The 23,697-nt window shown below is 33.2% G+C and overlaps 1 protein-coding gene across 8 annotated transcripts in view; it reads right to left on the minus strand.

Moving 5' to 3' along the window:
* LOC117791359 overlaps positions 1-23,697 on the minus strand; it is a 79,555-nt gene that overhangs the window by 45,060 nt on the left and 10,798 nt on the right. For 6 of the 8 annotated variants that reach the window (XM_034631098.1, XM_034631105.1, XM_034631091.1 and 3 more), the window contains exon 2: positions 19,715-20,768. In XM_034631098.1, coding sequence (XP_034486989.1) covers positions 19,715-20,244 — 530 coding nt within the window. In that variant the 5' untranslated portion in view covers positions 20,245-20,768. The remainder of the gene's footprint in view (positions 1-19,714; positions 20,769-23,697) is intronic. The other 2 variants (XM_034631143.1, XM_034631136.1) reach the window with 2 other exon arrangements.

Consider the following 23,697-nt stretch of genomic DNA (forward strand, 5'->3'; position numbering starts at 1 on the left):
TACATATGTACGTGTGTCTGAGTATGTGTAAGTGTGTGTATGTCCTTCGTCCTGTGCCATTAAATTTTGCCAATTCCCGGGATAGAAATTTAATTTGCGGTTGAGACTTGCCACGAGCTTAACAGACTTAGAGAAGCAAAGACCAAGAGTAACCGGAGAGACATGGCTAAAAAGTGAGGGCGGTAAAACAGCTATAGGGAGAGATAAAGAGACACCGAGAAAGAGAGAGAAAGAGAGAGAGAGAGACCGTGCGTAAGTTGGGTCAGCTGCCCGTTTAGGCGAGTGTAAAAGAACTGGTTTGCTTTTAAGCCTGGCTAAGAGCTAAATTGGTTTAGCAAACTCTTTAAGACAAGAACATGTTTAAAGATTTCGCAGAATCGCATTTGAATGCGTTAAAGTGAGACAAAAAATAGAGAGGGAGAGATAAAATGTTGTCAGATGATTGTGGTATTCCATCCGGAAACTTGATTGAGTTTTCAAACTGTTGAAATTAAAGCTTAAGCTTAAGTTTCTTTTAGCCATCTATATTTCCCAAAAATTAATAAAGTTAAAAACAAGGCTGCAAACTGGTCCTGAGCCGAACCTCGTAGAACTGGTTCGGTTCGGTTCGGGTTTTTAAGCAGCCTGAACCGGACCATGAATCGAACCCTTGAAATTATTTATTTTGAGAACCCGAACCAAAGCCGAACCGCTTTCCAAAATAAAAGGTTCGGTTCGAAAAAAAAAACAAATTACATAGATTTTATGGTTTTCTAATATTACGCAATGATTTGAGACTTCGAATTAAAATAATTCATATTTAAATCTTCAAATAAATTTAAATTAACATCAAAATTTGATTTCTATAAAAAAAATAATATATAATTAGTTCAAAATGTAGAGAAAAATATATAAAAATATAAATATCTTTTTGTATGAAATTGAACCAAGGTTAGAACCCAAACCTTGGGTTCAGGGGATATATGAACAAATTCGCGATGTCTTGCTCTATGGTTCGAACCGCCGAACCGAACCTTTCAAATTTTTTTTGGAGGCTTGCAGTCTTGGTTAAAAGTGTATCATAATTTTTGCCAACCCCCTATTATAAATAATAACAAATGAAAATTGCACACATTTATTGTCATTTGGGGCATTCAGCAGGTAACTTTGATCACCAATCATGATACCTGATTACAACTTTTCACATTCAGCAGGTAATTTTGAACATTCAAAAATGTCAAATGTCAAAAAATGTATCGTACAAATAGTGTGATACTGATTGGAGATTTTTCACAAACATAGTAGGCTGATTTAATAAGATGGTATTATTTAATTCAGCAGGTACTGATTACTGATCCATCACAAGTAAAGGAGCGATTACTGATTGAAAAACCTGCATTTAATCTGGACATCTCTAACAAAACACATGTTTTTTTTCTCAAAAAGGAACTTTATTCATAGGGCACTTATATGGTATTATCTGCCATTTGGAAGGTAGACCCAATGAAAAAAGCACACGTGTCAATAGCATAACTTTTATTGAATTTGTTGCATTGAATGAAAAATATAATAGAAAATGTTATCAAAAGACTTTCGACTGCAAACGGATTATCCAGCTTTTATTTCTTCTATCTTTCTTTATTCTTTCTGGGTGCAATTACTTTTCAAGAATGGGGGAGGGGGGAGACAGTTGTGCGGAAATTGAAAGAACACTTTAAATAGTTATCAAGTTTGTTTTGTTTAAATTTTGTTATTGTTGTCATTGTTGTTTGGCTGTCAGTTACAGCTGTTTCCCTCCTTCTCTCTATCTATATTTTTTTCTCCCTCTGTCTCTCTAAATCTCTGTCATTTTGCATACTAATAAGTTGAATGGCACATTTGCATATTTTCAAAAGGTTTCGTTAAATATACATTTGAATGTACTATGACCGACTGCTCTAACTGTTAATTAACCCGTACACCCACAAACACACACACACACACACATTGCTCTCCTTTTCTCTGTCTTTCACGTTCTCTACTCTCGATACTCGTGTGTTTCACCTGTCTCACCACACAAGTGACTCATCAGTATAGATATTATTACTATAATTATTATAATGATAAAGGCATATCTATCTCTCTCTTTCTCTCTGTCTCTATCTCTGCTCTCCCTTCTCTTGGCGCCACCCACATTTCTATTCGCTGTTGGCGAGAATGTTGAGAATTTCCGTTTTTAATTACATTTCGCAGCAGTTACCTGCCACCTTGTTTATATGAATGTGTGTATATGAGGGTGTGTGTGTGTGTGTGAAAATTTCTAAATTTGGCAACAGAGTTTTCGGAGTCTCATGTGCACATACATATATGTACATACACATACACACACGCTCACACATACTTTATATTTAAAATGCACTCGTCTTTGTCGTTCTTTACATTGTTTCCTTAAATTTCTGACGGAAGGGGGAAAATAGTTTCACTTCCTGGATTTCTTTAAACTCTCTATATGTTTTGTAAAAAAAATAGGGGTATTTCACATGCATTGCATTTCAAAGGAAAGTCGAATTTATAAAATAATGAAAGGTGTTTTTTTTAAATAAAATATAATATTAACATTTTTCCCTAGAAGATTGCTTGATTTCTTTATATATTTTCTGGTATGTAAAGTAATTATTGCCTTTATTCAGTTTTGCAGGCATTTTATGGATAATTTTGGCAATATTATCGTTGATTATTGATAGCTATCAGCTATAGCCGATAAGTATTAATAAAACGGCGTTTTCCAATTATTATATATTTAAAGACGCTTCAAATTGAAATTTTTTTCTTTTAATTACATTTGTTCATTGCATTTCTTATCTTATTTTTACTTCGTTTTTTTCTATATCGGTTTTCGTTTCCCAAATTTTTTTTTGTTTTATTTTATTTTATTATTTTTTTGCATTCCCGCAGCTGTTTTTTCAGCTGTTTCAACGGCAGTCAGCAGTTTGGTTATTGTTGTTGTGGGTTTCAAGTATTTTAAAAAAATACGAAAGGAAAGCAATAAAGACAGCAAGAACGATTACTAGATGCCCTATACCCGACCACTTCAAAATAAATTTCTGTAAATAAATATGTATAATATACGAGTATATTGTTTGACATACATACATACACATAAAATTCGGCTTAACTCTGGAACAACAATATACACTGGCCTAAGCATTTACTGACAGCACGTTATGCAAAAATTACTCCGATTTCTTGGCCTCAGCGTAATCCAAAACAACAAAAGGGAAACAAACACTAGGGTAAGCGAGAAAGCGAGAAAAAAGCAGGAGGGAAAAGGAGAGGGGTGCATGTGTTGAACTTGGTCAGCAAACGGACAGTGGCTACCAGGTTATTTGACCCACTACCAATACATATTACAAATTTTAAATGAACTTATCGTTTGATGGATAGAATTTTTCAGCAAAGTATTTAAATAAAAGTTTTTGCATAAAAATATAATGAGACAAATAAGCTTTTAGCCACTGTAGATCCATTTGTGCACTATGGGGCGTTTGACCTGTTTTTTTTTTTGCATTAACTCATTTTTCGCAAGTATTCAAATCTATACATTTTTGATGCAAATACACCAAACTGTTATGCTACATTCCAAAAGTGTTAACATAACAGTCCTATGTTAAAATAACAGCTGTTATAGTCAGCTGTTGCATCAGAAGGCCATGTGCTTAGTATAAGCTTGAAGTGCATTTCAAAATATTTAATTTGTAAAGTAAATCGCTTTAAAATGTCAAAAATGGCAATGGATATTAACAGTTCGGATTTGTATGCTTATGCTGCAACTAATATTTTGTTGTTTTTGTGTGTGTCTTATTAATAATTTGTGTATTTAGCAAGTGATGTCAAAAGATGCTTTTAAAAACGAAAGTTTAACTTTGCAAAGAGCTACAAAAAATTGTTAGCACTTGTCTCTTTAAAACAGTTGGTCTCAATGTGCGCTTTTTGAGAAAATTAGTTTTTTAGGACACAACCGAACATTTTCTAATGACGATTTGCAGCAGTTTTAATGAAATTATTCAATAAATCGTAAACTACGAAAAAAAATTTTATGCGGATTTTTTCAGTGTCATGAAAAACCCCAAAGGTGTTTTAGATAAGTGGGCGTGGCACCAGCTCCGCTCCCGATTTTTGTTTTTTTTTTAAGTTATGCTAACAGGTATTTGAGAGCGCTCACATCTTTCTGTATCGAAAAATCATGATTATTTTTAATGCAAATAATATAGGATATTAGAAATTGTTATTTACAATAGTAAAAGTTCAATATTCCCACTTATTTTTACCAAAAAAAAAAAATTGTAATAAAAAAGATACAGATTAGGGCGGGCCTGGTGCCACGCCCACTTTTCCAAAATACTTCTGGGATTTTCCATAACACTAATAATAAAATCGCATCAAAATATCATGCGTAGTTTACGAGTTATTAATTAATGCCACAAAAACTGGTCAAATGCCCCATAGTGACGTGGTTCAAAAAAAAAAAAAAAAAGAAAAGCAACTCTGACAATTTTTAAAAGTCAGACACATGCAAATTTTCACACAACTGCGAAATCGCCAAGGGATCGAGGAAAGAGAAGAGGGGAAAGTTGAAATAGAAACCGGGAACGTGTCTGTACATTGAACTTTTGATGGGGCTTTGAGAATTTTGCAGTCTGTTTGTAATGTGGTATATGGTCTCTATGATCTATCTCTCACACCCTGTCTCTATCTCTCTTTTTTTCTTTCTCTCTCTTTTTTCTGTCTTCCTTTGTCTGGGCTATTTTTCTGCGATTTATGGCAGCATTTCGTTTGAAATTAACTGCCATGAAAGTTTCATAAACACAATAGGAACGAATGTCCACAAAAAAAGTGCGCAGTTGCAGTTCCCGCCGTATTAGTGTGTACATGTGTGTGTTCCGGGCTAGGGGGGAAAAAAGGGGCAACACATGGCGGCAAATCAGGAGGGGAAAACAGTTTGCGTATCTAATCTGGGTCGTAAAAACACGCTCTGCTCCTTCTCTCTCTCTTTCTGTGTGTTTCTCTCATATGCTACGCGCCAAAAAATTAATTATAAAAAAATAAAAGAGAAAAACAATAACAAAAACAAAACGGCAACGTCTTTTGCTTTATGTTCTTTCTTTTTTCTGAGTTTTATTTTTTGTTATCGACACTTCTGCATTGTTGTCGATATTATTAATCTAATCAACACAAAATTATATATGAATAAACATATATGTATATAAAAGCATATGTAGAAATCTGTATACATATATTAAATGAAATCAAGTCTTTATAGCATACAAATAGTTCAAATTGCCTTTATAGTCTTCAATTGTTGTTAGTGATTTCATAGTTCAGGAATCTGAACAGTTCTATAGTTCTTTTGACTAGTTTCAAGAAGAAAACTATTTAGGAAATTATTTTTAAGTTTCACACTAAAAATAATTAAATTATTGATCGTAACTTATATTAATTTTTTCATCACAATATAGTTTGGAGTGGAAAGTAACGAAGTAAAAAGTTTACAATTTTCCTATTCTGAAATCTACAAATCTGTTAAGATAGAGTTCAGAAAACTCAAAGCACAATTCTCTTTGTCTGAGATATAATGTACATAGTAAAGACAAGTCTTTCATTTTGAACTACACTCAATTAAATGTGAATTTATTTTAAGCCATCTATGTAATTTCAGATATTAAAGATAACAAATTTCAAAGATTTGGGAAATATTCTAATGAAATGCTCGAAAATCTTCTTTTAATATAATAAAAGTCACAAATAAAATAAGAAATCATCAAAAAAAAATGATATCCAAATAGGTTTTTAGAAATTAAAATAGTCGATAGTAGAATATTCTTAAGAACTTATCTGAAGGAAATTAAGTTTAAATAGAATAAAAGGTAGCCTGGTATCAAAAAATCGAAGGGTTTGCCAGACGGGTCACAGACAAGGGTTTGACTTGAATTTTATTTATTTTTTTAAGATCCCGACGATGACGTTGATTAGGAGCCAATGAAAGCCAATTCTTTCGATAATAAAAATAATAATAATAAAATTTGTAGCACAACACATGGTCGATGATTGATTCATAGATGGCTCGAGAGATATGCCTTATCAAATACTATAGTATCAATAGATTATGACATTTTATATTGCACGATCTAAAGATTAAAACATTTTTTTTTATATTGAGAATTTCGAGTGTTAATCAATAGATTGTCTAACAGGGAATCGCATGATGCATACTATAATAATGTTTGAGTTGATATCAAGCAGATTATGTCATCAGCTATCAGGCGGAATCTATTTCGAGCCTTGAAATCGTTTGAACTTTATAGAAATATCAATACATTTAGGGATATCTACTCTTTTTTTTTTGCCTTTTTATACCCGTTGCTTAAAAAATAAGTAAGAGGGTATATTGTTTTCGTTGGAATGTATGTAACATTTTCAACCCTATAAAGTATATATATCCCAGATCCCAGAGACTATAAGAGGTAGAATAACCAAATTTGGCACACCGATTTCTATATACCTCACGCAGATCAAGATTGTTTCAAATTTAGGCCATGACGCCCTCCGCCTCCGCAAATCGTGGAAAACCACCACACCCACAGTTCTTAAAACAATACGTTTTTTTTGGTAATAAACGTTATCTATTAGTATTATTATTATAGTAGAACGGCAGTAATGGCGATTAAATGTTTTCAAAGAAATACAAGTAATTTCTTTAAAGTACTTTTATATATATTGCATTAAGTAACGGGTATCCTATGGTCGGGATCTCGACTATAGCCTTTCCGACTAGTTTTGTAATTTTTTTTCAGTTTTTTCATTGCCTTGTTTTTCCTTGTGTTCCTTTAATTTGATAAACTAAATTGCAGGCATATATCATTGGAAAAACAACAACAACAGCAATTGATGACAAACTCTGTTAATTACTGCAATTTGTGGGCTGGTCATACCAAACACATACACACAGACACACACACACACACACACTCGCACACAGTCGTTATATTCTATTTATAGGCCTCGATAAAGTCAATGGAACTGAGAAACTTATCGAGAATTGTAATTGATGTGGGCTCATCAGAAATGTGCAAATGTTGGGAACTTGTACAAATGTTCAAAGCAAAGTTCATTTATCGAATTTGTTCTTAACTACTTTCATGACTAACGGTTAAAAGCCGGCATGGTGAGAGCGTAGAGTTACTTTTTGGGTGCGGAGGCGAAAGAGGAAGGGGAAGGGGAAACGGCATGTATGTGAATGTATTCTATTGGGGCAGTTAGGAAATGACTCAGTAGCACACGCAAGCTGAAATGAAAAAAACAACAGTCAAACGACACGTAAGAATGCAAACTCTAAACGGGAGTGCTAAATGTGTAGATACTCTAAGGTAATCGATTGTCATGAAATTAGCTAAATATACAGGGAATTACTGAATATAATTGTGATTAAAACAAAGCGTAGAAATATACCTTTAGTTCTACAAAAATAATTAGCTTTATTTATGTAGTGTCAAAAAGATATTTATGTATTTATGATATTTGTATCTGATAAATACATGAATATCAAATTAAGATGTAATGTACAAGATAATTAACTAATTGTTATAGACGTTTCAAACCTAACGATAATACTAGCACATAAAACCAAGATTTAAACCACCATTATATTTTAAAATATGTATTTATTTATTTACACATTTTGCTTATAACTCAAATTTTCTATAGGTACTTAACTATTGATTGTACAATAAAAAAAAAAAAGCAATTTTAAATAGTCTTATAGCCATTTTACACTGAGACCGGTAAGCAAAAAGCCGTAGCTTATGGTAGAAGTCGTTTACACCGATAAAAAACCGATAAAGAGACCGATATTTTGAAGTCTAATTGTCGAATTGTAAATTATAAATTTTACATAAAATTTGTATTTAAATGCATATAACGGATCCATCATAACTTTTCGACGACTAGTTGGTTGCATAGTTGAATGAATGGCAAATACAAAAAGAACAAGAATAAAAAACAATGCGAAATAACCGAATTAGGTAAGTAAAAACCATTTAAAATAGATTATTATAATAATTAATAATTAGCTACAATGAATGCTAATAATAAATAACTCCAAAAAGAATATTCCATTTTATTGTTTACTTTTATGTAGTGATGTTAATCCAAACTTTAGATCGAGTTTTATATAGAAAATCGATATATCGGAAAATAGTAGATCGAGTTGCAAATTTCGAGTTTTCTTCATTTGTAATTGTAATTATAAAATACACGCGTACTTTTATTATAAATCTTATTTTTCTTGCAGCGTTTTCATGCCTAATTCAAACTTGGTACATTTTGTAGTTTATTTATTAAGGACGCTCATCAAAAATTGAACGACTAAACTTAATTCTGCAAATTAACGACGATGAACAAACCCCGATTAAATGAACTCGATAGATCATCAAGCAAATCATCGAGTTAAATTACTCGATAATCGCTTTCGCGAAAATCGAGTTGTGGATATTTCGATATATTTTTACATCACTAAATTTAAGTATCATCCAATGCTAAGTCACAATTAGATGTTTTGTATTTTAAAAATGCTATTATTTTTTACTATCGATTAGTAAACAAAATTTACCATTTGCCATTGTTCAATTTACAGGGTATAAGAATGGGAAAGTCAAAACAATATGAATACTTAGTTGCAAATTTCCAAGTATTTTGTATCTATTTCAAGTGTCTGACAGTTTGTTGTCTAAGTTTTGCGGTTGCTGCAAACGTCGCTGCTGGCGTCGCTGCTAACGTCGCTGCCGACGTCGCTGTCGGCCAGGTCGTTGCAGTGCCAACTGCAGTTGAAGGTGATTTAATAATGAGACGAATGCCGTTGCAATGGCCCCACCCCTCCCATCCTCTCACTCTCTATCATTCTCTTTCCCTCTCTCTCTCTCTTGATTTGTGACTGTCTTTATCTGTCTCTCTCTCTCTCTTGCTCCATCTCTTTGGGATTTTCACGTCATTGTGCATTTTTCATTGCATTTTTACCTCTCCCCTTGCCCACTCTTCTTTTTTCTGCTCTTCCGCCTCTTCTACTGTTTCATCAACATTTTTTTCTTCGATCTATTTTACTAATTTATTTTGTTATAGTTGATGCAACTTATAAATAGAGTGCGCTGTCGCCATTGCCTCCGTTAATTGCCAGGCAGTTGGCTTTTCTTGCGTTTCCTTTTCATTTCTTTTCTTTTATTATTTTTCTGTTATTTTTTTGATTTTTGCCGTTTTGTCGTTTTTGTTTTTCTTTAATTATAATTCATTACGTATGTGCATTTTATTTATTGGCTGCCTTTTTTCGTTCCCTCATCATTTTTTCCCCTGTTTTATTTGTTTCCTTTGGCTCCCGCTGGCGGCGGTCACTGTGGTTGTTGCGGTTGTTGTTGTTGCTGTCAGAGATTGCACTTGCCCATGAGTTTCGGCATAGGGGTAGGTCGGAGGCAGCGTTACGAGATGTCAAAGCATTTGGATCGATAAACACCTGAAGCATGATTTATATTTGCAATTTATGTGACAGATATGCGAAAAAATAATAGATAGAGTTAGACAGAGAGAGAGGGAGATGGTGTGATAAAGACAGAAAGAGTTAAGTAAGATCTCCATCTTGATTTATCATTATTTTTGTGCTTTATTTTTTGACATTCTTTATAGTTGACTTTTATTTAGCTCAATTGTACAACATTTACGAACGAGACACATAAAGGAACTAGATAGAGGAATTGCAAGAAACGTAGAGAGAGACATGTAAACTTGATATAGATCCAAGTAATTACATATTTAAATATATAATTACCAACTTTAGCAAAACGTTTACGAAAAAGTTATGTCAAGTGTTTAGATAAAATGTATACTGACGTACGTCAGAAAAACGTATACGAACATAAAATGTATGGAGATTTTCGGTTGGTTTCTTTTTCTGTGGCACCTCTAAAAGAACATTTGAAAAAATCGCTCTTTAAGGATTGTTAGCATAACACAATGGAACAAAATTGTACTTTTTGTTTGTTGATGTAGTTTTAAAATGTATAGAAGATTTTACTAATTTGGGGTCGCTGATTTCAAATCTGATCTCCATTTTCTCCATCAGCTCGCGTATTTGAGTTGCAGGTACTTATCGAAGTTTAGACTTTTTTCCATCAATAAAAGTTAAAAATAAATCATAGCTTTACTCCTTTTTGGGCGATTTTCAAAAATTTGATTTTTTTTTTAAAGGAAACAATTACATCTCTAAAAAGAATATTATTTTAAAAATTATTTTTTTTTTACAAAGCATCAACGATATCTCTAAGACTACTGGGCAAAGTTAACGCCAATGTAGGCACGGCTTAAAGATAATATTGTTGACGATTTTTTGAGATTTTTTTAAACTGAATATGATAAGCCGTATCCAGACATTCCAAAATATGTTGTGGCAATGCCTTAATTAAGGAAATAACGGTATATCGCAAAGAGTCGAGCTGATAGAAAAAAACAAGTGTAGATTTGAACTCTGCGCCCCAAATTACTATAAGAACAACTATCAATTCTTAATCAACAAATCCTTGTACCTTTGTGTAATTAACATTACTTAATTGTTAGAGTTCGCTTTATCTTCATATCGTAAATTAAAATTCCCTCAACGAAAATATTACAGGGTATTTAAACTGCGTTTTAAACTTGATTTGTTTACATATTGTTTAACAACAATAAAATGAGCAATTCTAAAATGTTGTTAATTATTCAATTCACATGTTCAGATTGTTTGCCGATTCATCTGGGGATTTACGTTTTTATTTTTCTCACTTTTTCCCCTACTACTACTAATATTATTATTATTATTTAGTTGACGGGGAGTCGTCCCACTCGCTTGTCACTCTGTAATTGGCTGTTGCATCACAAAACCAGCCAACTTAATGCCGTATCCACTTAAGTTGCGGGTTGCCTGATGAGAGGGGCGAGAAAATCCACTCGGAGCTGATTGCATTATGCAATCGGGGAAGTAGATACTCGTAAATAGCAGGTGCTCTTTTTGCTAACTAGCTATAAAATGTCATTCAATCACAATTTTAAATGAATTTCAAAGAATGAAGAATAAGTCGGCAATCTCAACAAATTCCCATCGGAAATGTGATACTTAATTATCTTGACGCATTGACGGGGCTTCAGTTAAATAATACTTCCAGTTATCTCCTCGACTTCTTGAGTATTATTACGCATTTTCACAGAAAATATAAATTTAAAAAAAAATATATATACAACGTAATAAGATAAAAACGTTGCATTGATAAATAAAATGATAAAAGAAAAGTACGCTGTTCCATAATGATGAAGCTTACAATGACCCCGAATCCGATTACATAAATAATGAGAAAGACGAAGAGAAAGGAAAATAGAGAGAGAGAGAGACAGCTGTTGTTTTACCATTGTTGGAAAGCTACGTATTTATTGAATTATTAATGAGTTTTTCTTAGAGAATTCCAGTATATTCTACCCGCTGAGTATAAAACTTGCCTTGAAAACTATTGTGTGCAACTTTTTAGTGCAGCAATAAGTTAGCAGAAATTACAACATTTTTTTGCCAACAATAAAGCGCCATATGATTTCAAAATGTTTCAAATTCGATGATGGAAAATTCATTCTTCGGTGAGAAATGTTAGCTTGATCATTTTCTTTTCTTGATTTCTTGATTTCAATTATTTAATTCAACATGTGAATAAAAAAAAATTGTTGAAAAATATATGATTTTGAAATGTACATGATCTTTAAAAATTGTTAAACTACAAGATTTTAAGGTAACAATAGTTAAAACTTCAAAAATATTATTTTAAAAAAACATATTTGAATATTTCATGTCAGATTGACCACGCATTAATTTCTTATGTTGACTGAAGCAAGAATACGTCAAGGATATCTCTTAAAGACACTTAAGATATGTCAGCTAACTATAGATACTCATTATTTATAAAACCCTACTAAAATGGACAGTAAAAGCTTGCAGGGAAAATCCTTGAAAATTGTGTCTCTATTTCAGATTCCACATTCTAATTGAAGCACAAAGTGGAAAAAGGATGACAGGATAACAGACACATACGACACATTCACAGTATAAGAACAGAAATACATACATACATATACAAGTATGTAAAATTGTATTAATGTAATATATATTTGAGATGGATTTAGAGAGAGAAGAAGTGGGATTTTTGTTATGTATCTACATTCATTTGCATTGTATCTAAATATAACTGAAGCTCATCATGTGCCTTTGCCTGTATCTTGTATCTATTGAATGTCATGTGCGTGTGCATGTGTGTGTGTGTGTGTGTATATCAATAACAGACAGAGGCCCAGAGTCCGTTATGAGATACAAGATACAAGTTACATGAGATATGAGAGTTATGAGTTGCAGTTTCTTTCTTTCTGTTGCTCAGAGCAACCAACAACAATTGCGCATTGTTAGGTGAACTACAAAACGTGCTTTGCGGGTGGAAGGGCAATGGAGATACGGAGTGAGGGAGAAGGAGAGGGCGGGGAAACATGACAAGAGCAAAAAGCTGACAAAACTGAACGACGCACGTCAACGACACCCAAACGCAACATTGACAGAGTGCGAGCGAGAGAGAGAGAGAGAGAGGGAGAAAGGGAGATGGCAGAGACGTTGCACATAACTGTTAGTGCACGTGTACGTATGTGTGTGTGTGCCGGTCGATAAACAAAAATGACAGCAACAGAAACTGGAAGACTGCGCAGTTGACAGCGCTGCCGGCAGCGCAGTCGACCAGCTGATAGCTGACGCTGACGTCGCTGTCGCAGTCGCAGTCGCTGTTGCTGTTGCTGTCGTCGTCGTCACCGTCGCGTTTGACTCATTAAATATTTTGCAACCTTGACCGTTCGAGAGCGATTAAAATGTGTGCATGTGTGTGTATTGTATCTGTGTGTCTGCATTGAGTATTGTATTTGTATAGTTGTTGCTGATGTTGTTGTTGCTGTTGTTGTTTTTGCTGATACTGCTGCTGTTGTTGTTGTTTTTGTTGTGTGTCATGCAAAACAACTTGAGCAAAAACCGCAGCCTACATTAAATTGAATGACAGACTGAATAACAGTCACAGATACAGATACAGATAGACAGATACAGATGCAGATACAGCTACCGTCAGATATACAGCTACAAATACAGATACATTAGCAACTACAGCTATAGATACAACTACAGATAATTTGCACTTCCAGTTAAATAAATTCACACAAGTACATATTATGCAGAAAACTTGAACTCACAGCATACCCTGTAAAAGCTGTCGATGAAAATTCATCGCTATTGATTTATCGAATTTATTTAGATATACATATATATGATTTCAGATAGTAATTTAATGAGATGCTTGCGTTGTAAAAGTACAAGTTGTTGTTTTTAATTTATCGAATATTCACAGAATCTATGAATAGGATTTTCAATTCAAATTAATCATACGCTTTCACACAACTTCGTTACAGGGTATTTTTGTTTTAAATTAACACTATGCGCAATCTGAGAACGGCGCCGGTTGGCTCATGAGATACTTTTTTTTTTTTTGTATTTTCGTTATTGTTTATGCCGCCTTGCCTCGAGTTCAATGCAAATATTTGGACAACGACAGGAAACGGGCCAAAAAGCGACAGAGAAAGAACTACAGTCGAAAGGGACGGAACAAGGCAATATAGGGGAAGAGGAAAGAGAGGAAAAGAGTGCGAAGGCAATAACCAAAAGCGCACACAAGCTAAACAAATAAAGAAAAAGACCCAAAGCTGTTAAACAGACAAAAATAATAATATTAATAACAAGAATAAACTTCACTTGCAGGTTGAATTTTTTAAAAACTCACAATTTTTTAGAAGGTCCAATCAAAAGATTCCATACAGTCTTGATTGATTAGACTGTAATCGTTAAAGCAAATGAAATCTGAATTATAAATATTAGAAAAGTACTAGAAATATCATTATTGATATCGTAAAAGAAAAAAACAACTTTGAATTTTGGAATCCATCTCAGTGAGCACATCAAGTTTAGTAGTGATATATACGATATCCAGCTTGATAACCTATACAAAAAATATCGATAGAGCTATCGCAAAATTTAAAGTATCATCCCATACTAAGTTTCACTTAGAAGTCGATGTTTCAAAACACTTTACCATGTATTATTGTTGTCATACATACAAATCTATTTAAATTTATCGATAAGTTATTCCAATAGTTAATACAATTAATAATGTACTGATTTTCTCGTGCAATTCCCAGGGTAAAAGAGTGGAAAGTTATATGCATTGTGTATCTACAATTTCAAGTGTCTGACATTTTGCTGTCAAAGTTCTGTAATACTCGATTCTCCATTAGATTCTCTTACAATCGATTTGGTAGAACAGCTTCAAAAAAACAGAGACGACGCCAAGTCTCTTATGACATTCTAATGAAGTCTAATTGCCCGTGCAATTGTAATAACTTTTGCTTTAGCTACAAAATTCCCATTTTCCATCCAACTGTCGACTAGCACCAATCATTAAATGTCCATTAAACAACAGACCCTCCCTATTCCCATTCATTCCAAGACCCCTTTCCAACGTATACACACACACACTAACACATTGCTGTGGAGTGAGGGGTTCGTTTATTGCCGTACATCAATCAATTGTAAATTGAAACAAGCAAAAAATAACAAAAAAAAAAGAATAAAAAGATAATTTAAAAAAAAAAATTCAATAAAATTTGAATGGAGCACGCTCGACGGACAGTTACCATATAAAACAAAATCAACAAACTCTGTGTGAAAACTCTAAAAACTATTTAAAATACATGTTATTTCGATTTCATTTTAGTGGATATTTTAATGAAGCCACGCCTATCTATGTACCACATTGTAAATATTATTTTTATGCACAGAATATCAAAGTTTCAAGACCTTTCCATTTTAAGATTCTTAAAAAAAAAACAAATCTTTTCAAAATTAAGCTTTGACTTAATTTAAAATGTAAATTGCCTAAAATCTGTAGCTGTAGATATTTAGATATTTATTATAGCTCTTATATATAGTGATATAAATCCAAAACTGTGCAACACGTTTAAAATCGATTCATAAGAATCGAATCCGATTCTTTAATTGTCGACTCATCTCAATATTAAACCGATTCATCGATTTTTACCATACGAAAATATAAAAATTACAACATTTCTTTATAAATATGATTTATATGAAATTTTTGGGACACATTCAAATCTTTGGCTCGTTAGAAATAGTTTTAATAACAATAGAAATAATTTAAATAAATAATAAATATATGAAGCAAATCAAAAAATCATAAAGATCGATTTATGTAACTTGATTCATTGTCAAAGACATAAAGTCGAATAAATGTAGTTGTAAAATTATCATTAATATGTAACATATAAATATCGAGTTATCGACATACAAATAGAGAATGTTGACTTTAGTTTCGTTGACTTTATTAAAACATTAAACCCTCTTTATTTGTCTTTATTCCCCACGCAACAATCTAAAAAAAAACTAGAAAACTTATGTAAGTGCATGTATATCAAATTGAGGGAGGAACTAAAATACAAAAAAAAATCGATCGATAACTGTGGGCGGCATAAGGTTTAATTCCCATGACATTTATGTGTTTAGCTATTGTCGAATTTTATTTGTTTTATGCATTATTTATGGTTAGTTTAAGGAAAGTTTCAAGTGCCTTGAAATTGCTATTGAAACTGCGTTCCAATTTCCGCAGACCTTCTACGTTATCATCATCATTATCATTAATAATATTATTGTCATTATCATTATCAACTTTAATCTTTTTTTGCAATCGTTTTTGACTTTGGTTTTCTTAAACGACCTTTGCAAATTACAAAGTGAAACCCGTTTAACCGACAACCTAACGTTACTTCCCCCTCTGTCCCTCTCTCTCTGTCTGTCTGTCTCCCTCTCTCTCTCTCTTCTTCTCTCTCCTACACACTTTTCTTCTCTGTCTCAGAGTTGTCCATACCATTTGACCCCTCTTCTGCCCCCGTCAATCGTCAAACAATTCATGGCATTTTCCAGTCGTCGACTTCTTTTGCGGTCGTCCGTTGTGTGCGGCCATTTAGCTCTCTAATTGCTGTCATTCAAAATAGCAGAAAAAAAAAAACTTTAAAGAAAATGAAAAACAAGTAAGAAATGTTATCTTGGGGTACACCGAAGATTAGATACCCTTGTAATTCGCCATATGTTTAAAACATAACAAGTTTAAATATGTTATTTTAACAACGACAATTTCCCAATAAAATCATATTTTATTTTACCTCGTTTAATTTTTTTGCAAAACAAAATCGATTTTATACATTCAATTTTATACATAAATTCCTTTCAGTATGTATAAGATTATAATAAAAAAAAACAAGTGGGAAAGGCTATAGTCGAGATTCTGATCATAGGATACCCGTTACTTATTGGAATATATACAAAATAACTTTAAAGAAATTCATTGTATTACTTTGAAAAACATTAAATCGCCATAACTGCCGTTTTATTTGTTCGATCTTGATGCGATTCAGTAAGATAATAGATAATATTACTAGATAACGTTATTTATCATAAAAACTGAATTATCTTAAATTTGTCTTAAAAACTGTAGGTGTGGTGGCTTTTTGCGATTTGTGGGGGCGAAAGGGGGCGTGGCTTACATTTGAAAAAAAATTGATCTGCGTGGGATCAATAGAAATCTGTGTGCCAAATTTGATTACTCTATCTCTTTTAGTCTCTGAGATCCTTTTGTTTATACAGACAAACAGACAATTTTTCGCGATTTGCGGAGGCGGAAGGGAGCGTGTCATAAATTCAAAACAAACTTGACCTGCTCCAACGCCATTTGAGTCTTATAGTCTCTGAGATCTAGGCGCTCACACGGACGGACGGACAGGCAAACGGACGGACAGACACATGGCTATATCGACTTGGTTCTTGATGCTGATCAAGAATATATATACTTTATAGGGTCGGAGATGCCTCCTTCTCCCTGTTACATATATTCCAACGAGCACAATATACCCTTTTACTTATTTTTTAAGTAACGGGTATAACAATCTGTGTTCGGTTGAGATCTCTCAAGAAACAATTAAGTTATTTAAACTTAATGTTGATTTTCAATCGATGTTATACAAACGACAGCTATATGATATAATAATTCGATTTGGCCGATTCTAATATATATACTTTTTGCAGCAAAAAGATGAACGTTTAGCAAAAATTTAATTCATATAGTTTCAAAAGTAAGATACAAGTTTTGCATAGATCAAGTATATATGTATCTATTTTATGGGGGCTTAGCTCGCTTTCTTTATGACAATTTTATAATAGCCCACTGTGGCAAGGGTATACAAAGGGAGAACTCTGCCTCTCGTTCCCTTCCTTTTGTTACTCGCTATCATTGCTGTTGTTCTCGTTGCTTTTGTTTGTCCTTTTGCTGTTTTTTGTCGTTGTGGCAGGTCAATAGTGTCAAATTACGTATAATTATTTTTAACTTAAGTCATCTCTCTCTCTAGCTGTCTCTCTTTATTCCTATCTTCCCACTCACTCACCACTCGTCCCTCTTCACTCTTCACACTCCACTTAGTCATCGTAATTCGTCGTTGTCTTGTGTCTTTTAAGTGCTTCCCACTTTGCAACCGCAAAACTAGAAAAAGCAACAACAACGAATACAACAACAAATCATCATCATCAACAACTACAACCGCAACAACGACAACAACCACAAAAGCAACCACAACAATAATAACAACAAAATACATTTGTGACTCTTGTTTCGCTTTCCGGGTCGTAATACTTCGTCCCCGTGTCCATCTACGTCTCTCCTTCAATCTCTGCTCTCTGTCTGTCTTTCACTTTTTTTTTTTTTGCCTTTACCGTCAGACAAATCTTCCTTTCCTATTCCCCCCTTGTTATCCATCCAAACTTGTACTTCCAAATGTTGTGTGCATATAATCATTATATATGAAAAGTATTTGAAATATTTTCAACACATTTTGAAGGTCAGCGAATTTTAGACTCGACTTTTGGATGAATTTTTATCGAATTTTACGTGAGGTTTCTACATGTTTTTGTGCCTCGGAATTTTGCATTAATTTTTAATGATGTTTTACTTTTTGTTTTTTTTGGTTGAAAGTACAATAACAACTTGTCGATATTGTAAATATTATTATTTGTTTTTTTCAAGCAAAGAAATTGCAATTATTTGCTGAACATATGTTATAACTTGGTAGAACGAACAGACATGTTAGGTAATAATGTAATAGAGAGGGAGTTGTAATACCCTATTCAATGAATTGAACATTCGTACATATTTGCTGAGATTCTCCTATTAATTACTGTTTTCTTACTTGAAAAAAAAATGATTTTCTTTATTATATTTAAGTCTCTAAACTGGACGATAAATTATCAACTTAAGTTAACATTTTAATAATATATTTTTTTTTATCAATGGATTTCTGTATTAAACTTTGTTTTTCCTTTTGCTATATTCGATATTTATCGATAAGTTTCCATATGAAAATACATATTTTGCTTATTTCAACACTATATTTCTTGTTGTTATGCATTTTTCTTTTTCTCCGTTACTTCCAATCTCTTTTTTCCACTCAAATTGTCGTATGTTATCAGCAAATAAATTCTCCCTCTTTATCTCTCTTTCTCTCTCTCTCTCTCCCTCTCTCTGTTTGTCTCCTACGAACTCTTTGCGGCTTCACGCTTATCGCTTTTATTCCAGCTTTTATTTAGGTTGCTGCCGATCCGCTCCTTATCGCCAAAAGAAGGTGAAAGAAGACAGCAGAGGATAGAAAAGAAAAAAGAACAAGAAGTCGAAGTCGAAGAATCGGAAAGGGAGCTAAAAAGGGAGAGGGGCGAAAAGTGAGCTTTGGCGGTGTGACGGTTGTCAATGTCCGCGACTGTCGCGAATGCAAACAGGAAATGAGCTTTCTGCGGAAGTGTGCGAGAGAGAGAAGAGCAGTGGGGGAGCGAGATATACAGATGCGGGCGAACAGTGTTACCAGATCAGCATTTTTCTGATCAAATCTGGCTTTTCTCAAAATCAATTATCGAAATCGTAACCTTTAACCGGTTTTAACCGATTGAAACTGGTAACCGTAACTAAAACCCTAACCAAAACAACATTTTACTATATTTTTACTATACCGAAACCGATATAAACAAAATAATCGAAATAATGATCGTTTTTCAAATTTATATCCTTATAAATTTTGAAAATTGACCTAATTAAATAGATCTTAAATGATATTAAAAAATTGTTGTTTATATATTAACTTTTTTAAAATATTTTTACCACCTTTTTTTTTGTGAACCGAAATCATACCGGTATTTTGAAACAGAATCCCACAAAAAACAAATCAGTAACCGTTACGAAACCAATACACAAAGATATTTCGTAATCGATATAATCGATAACCAAAATACAAACCCTAACTGAAATTAATATTCAATTCGGTATGATACCCTGGATAAACTTCAAGAAAACTTTAGCTATTTTCCAGTTTTTTTTTAATATAGTGAAAATGTAGCTTTTTTTCAATATTAAACCCAGCAAAAAACAGTTGTTTTTGCTTTTCAACACTGGCAAAGAGATAACTAAGTGCTGTGAGATGGTGGATGAGGCGGGGAGTAAGTGTGGGAAGTACTCACCTATGAATCGGCGATGCACTGGCAGCTGACAAACGTTGTTGATACGCAGACATATTCGCAGCCTGTTGTTGTTGTTGTTGCTGCTGCTGTTGCTGCTGCTGTTGTTTTTGTTGCTGCTGTTGCTGTTGCGTTGTTTTGTTTTGCTGCTGCTGCTGATTAGACGCTGTTGTTTGTGGATGTTGCTGCTGCTGTTGCTGATGATGTAGATGATGGGACGTTGGTCCATTATCATGCACTTGATGCGACGCGGCAGCGTTTGTTGCTGCCGCGTTATGTTGCTGCTGCTGTTGATTGCTGGCAACACGTTGCTGCTGCTGCTGTGTATGATGATGATGATGATGAAGCTGTTGCTGAAGTTGTTGCTGATGATGTTGTTGCTGCTGCTGTTGTTGTTGCTGCTGCTGCTGTTGTTGCTGCTGATGTTGTTGCTGTTGTTGCTGCTGTTGTTGTTGTTGTCCACCGTTTGTGGCGTTGTTTGTGGGCGGCGGAGCACCGACCTGCACTGAAGAGGAGCGTATAGCTGCTTCCATTTCATGCCGAACTCTTTTGGCTTAAACACTTGTTGTTGCGCTCAGAATTCGATGTTGTTTCAATTGTTGTTGCTGCTGTTGCAAATGAAGTGTTGTTGTTGTGGTTCTTGTTGTTGTTGTTGTTATCACTGGGCTGCTCAGATGCAACAGCATTGCACTGCAACATATTCACAACATATGTAATGTTTCACTTCGTTTCTGTTTCTTCCACTACTTCTTCTGCTGCTGCTTGTTGTTGCTGTTGTTGTTAACACTTCAAGTTGCTGCTGATGTTGCTGTTGCTGTTGTAACAACAAAGAAACAGCAACAACAACAAATCGCTTTGGCGACGCTTAAAAGACGCCATGCAACTGCGGCTGCCGTTGTTGCAACTGTTGCACTTGCATTTTTACTAATACTATTACAACTAGCTGTTGTTGTTGTTGCACTCACAATATGTTATTTGTTGTATTATTTATTCCTATTTATTTTCCTGTTGTTTTATTAATTTAATCATTTGCCTATTTACACACACACTGCAACTGCTGCAAGAATAGAGAAAAAACAAAAAATAATGATATTGTTGAAACACACACACACACGAACGCACGAACGCACGTGAAATGCGGCAACCGCGCAACCGAAACGACGCGCCTTGTTGCCCATTTTCATTTCAGGCATATATAACACGCGCTTTTTACTTTTATTTGTTGTTGTTGTGGTTGTTGTTGTTGTTATTGCACCATGTGGAAAAAATAAACCAACATTTTTCGCAACTTGAAAAAAATTTAAACAAATAAACTATTTTTCAGACCCGCACAAAAGAGGATGCAATAAAATAAAATAAAATAACAAGAAAAAATTAAATAATTGAAAGCGTTGAAAACTTTTTTTAGCACACACACACAAATTTTTTGACACATATTTTGTTGCAATTGCCGCGAATGTGTGTGTGTGTGTGGGTAGAAGGTGTGTATATGTATGTGACTATGTGTATTGCTCTCCCTCCCTCTCTCTCTTTTCGTATCTCTTCTCGCTCTCTCTTTCACGTACGAATTAAGCGCCTACAAAACAAACGCAAAACGCGACGCACGAAATGTGTTTGAGGAAAAAATTATTTTTTTCCATTAATTAACAGCTTTGCACACTTTATTTGCTTTTCTTTTATATATATGTATGTATATATTTCATTTATAATTTATTTGTTGTTGTTACGTTGCTGGTCATTGCTTCGGTGCTTCCTCTTCTCTTTAGCTTATCATCTTCTGCATTATCACAGGACTTGAAAGAAAACTTAAAAAAAAACAAGCACAAAACAAAAACTGTTTTATTTTTATATTTTTTGTATCTTTTTTTTTATTTGTCAACCATACAACCTGCAATGAGAGAAAAGAGCAAAGCGAATTCTTTGATTAGTTGCTAAATTCGATAAGAAATAACAAAATATAAGAAATATGTACTTAAAACATGTCGATAATCAGCGTATCTTGTAGACAGACAGATTAGATTGATAGAAAGATACATAACTATAAAGATAATTGGATAAAAAGATACTTAGATACAAAGATACATAAATAGAAAGATATGTAGATGCAAAGATACATAAATAGAAAGATTCTTTGATAAAAATATACTAAGATAGATAGATACTTTAATACTTTTGTTTGTTTTAAGATAGATAGATAGCTATTTTGATAGATAAATACATAGATAAATATTTACATTAAGAGATAGACAATTCTAAAGTCTAAACTGCATTCGACTTTTTGCTACAATAATCTCAATCTTAATCTCATTGAATATTGAACCATATATAGTTATTGATAATTGTGTCGATAAATACGTACTAAAATAACTGAATATTGAACTATATATTTAATGATCGATAATTAAGTAATACGTTAAATGCGTACTTTCATGATCATAAAACATCCAGTTTAATTCTAAGATTTGTTAATTCTTTTAGACTATAAAAACAGTTTTACACTTGCAGTTGTAATTCCAATTTAGTTTCCATTATTGATTCTGTGTAATATTCCAATTAGAACTGAAATCTTTCATAATAATTTTGATAATTTTTTACAGTAAGTAAAAAAACAATTCCTTTTAATTTTAATTCAAATCAAGTTGTATTATAATTACAATATAAATTAATTTTAAGTGATTTATTTACAATTTCTTGGCCCACTGAATAAGAATATATATCAATTTTTAATATTGAAAAGTCGAAATTACAATTTGAGTTTTATTTTTGAGCAATAATAATTCTTATTTTTGAGAAAAACTTGAAAGCTCAAGGCTCAATCATATTTTTTTGAGAGTATAACCCGAATTTAACAAATTTTTTGTGAGTAAATAAATAAAAATCGTAATTCTGTAAATCATGGTTATAAATGAATTCATTATCCCTACAGATAGAATATTGCAATATTTGACGCTCTTTTAAAACAACTATAAGTGAACTAAGTTTTCTGTTAAAAAACAAAATAATCGTTATTTACAATCCCTGATTAATATTCATATTAATATACTGAATATTAATGTCAATGTTAGTTGCTAAATGCATCGATAAACTGATAGCAAAACTATCGTTATTTATGTTTGTCCACTTACTAATTCACTAATCATGTTGTTGCCATAAGTCACGACAATTTTCAATTGCCACAATCGTTGAAATGTTCGTATATAAATATGTTTGTATGTATGTACATATTTATGTAGAAAGCTTTTGATAAGCTATCTGAGAAGAAGCTTAAGAATTTGGATTGCTTATCACTGAACAACTCGTGAATTAAAGGCCAAAATTAGACCATATAACAATCATTTCAATCGTGCACTCACATTTACATGCATATGCATTTACACAGACACATTACACACAAACTCATTTATCATCTATCTGAGGTTTTCCCAGCTCCCCGCACATTTACAACTGATATGTATTGCCTACGTGAAAAAACAGAAAACAGAAATCAGAATCAGCAGCAAAATCAAAAGCAGCACAGCCAGCAGCAGCAGAAAGTAGCTGCTGGCAGCAGCAATATCAGAAAGCAGAAACAGAAACAGAAACAGAGAGAGAAAAAAAGCTTCGGCCGGTGTCGACAAACTGGAAACTGACTAAAAATGAAACTTGGCAACAGCGCACGGCCACATGTTTTGCTCGCCATTGCGACGTTGCTGCTGCGCCGCTGGCTGCGTCGTTTTGCTGCTTTAGCTGTTCAGCAACTTTTTGTTGTTTTTTTGCTTTTTTTTTATGAAAGCAATTAAACTGCACAGCCACAAATAAATAATAATAATAATCAACAACAACAATAACAACTAACAGCTGACAAGCAACAACAATTTGCAACACACACATACAATTGAGAGAGCTGGCAACTTTAGTAAATTAAATTCACACTATAAAAATTGCATATGTATGTAGAAATTGAATTGAATTTAAAAGCAAACGGCAAAAACTCACATACAAACACA

Source organism: Drosophila innubila, chromosome X, assembly GCF_004354385.1.
Source record: "Drosophila innubila isolate TH190305 chromosome X, UK_Dinn_1.0, whole genome shotgun sequence".
Taxonomy (NCBI): domain Eukaryota; kingdom Metazoa; phylum Arthropoda; class Insecta; order Diptera; family Drosophilidae; genus Drosophila; species Drosophila innubila.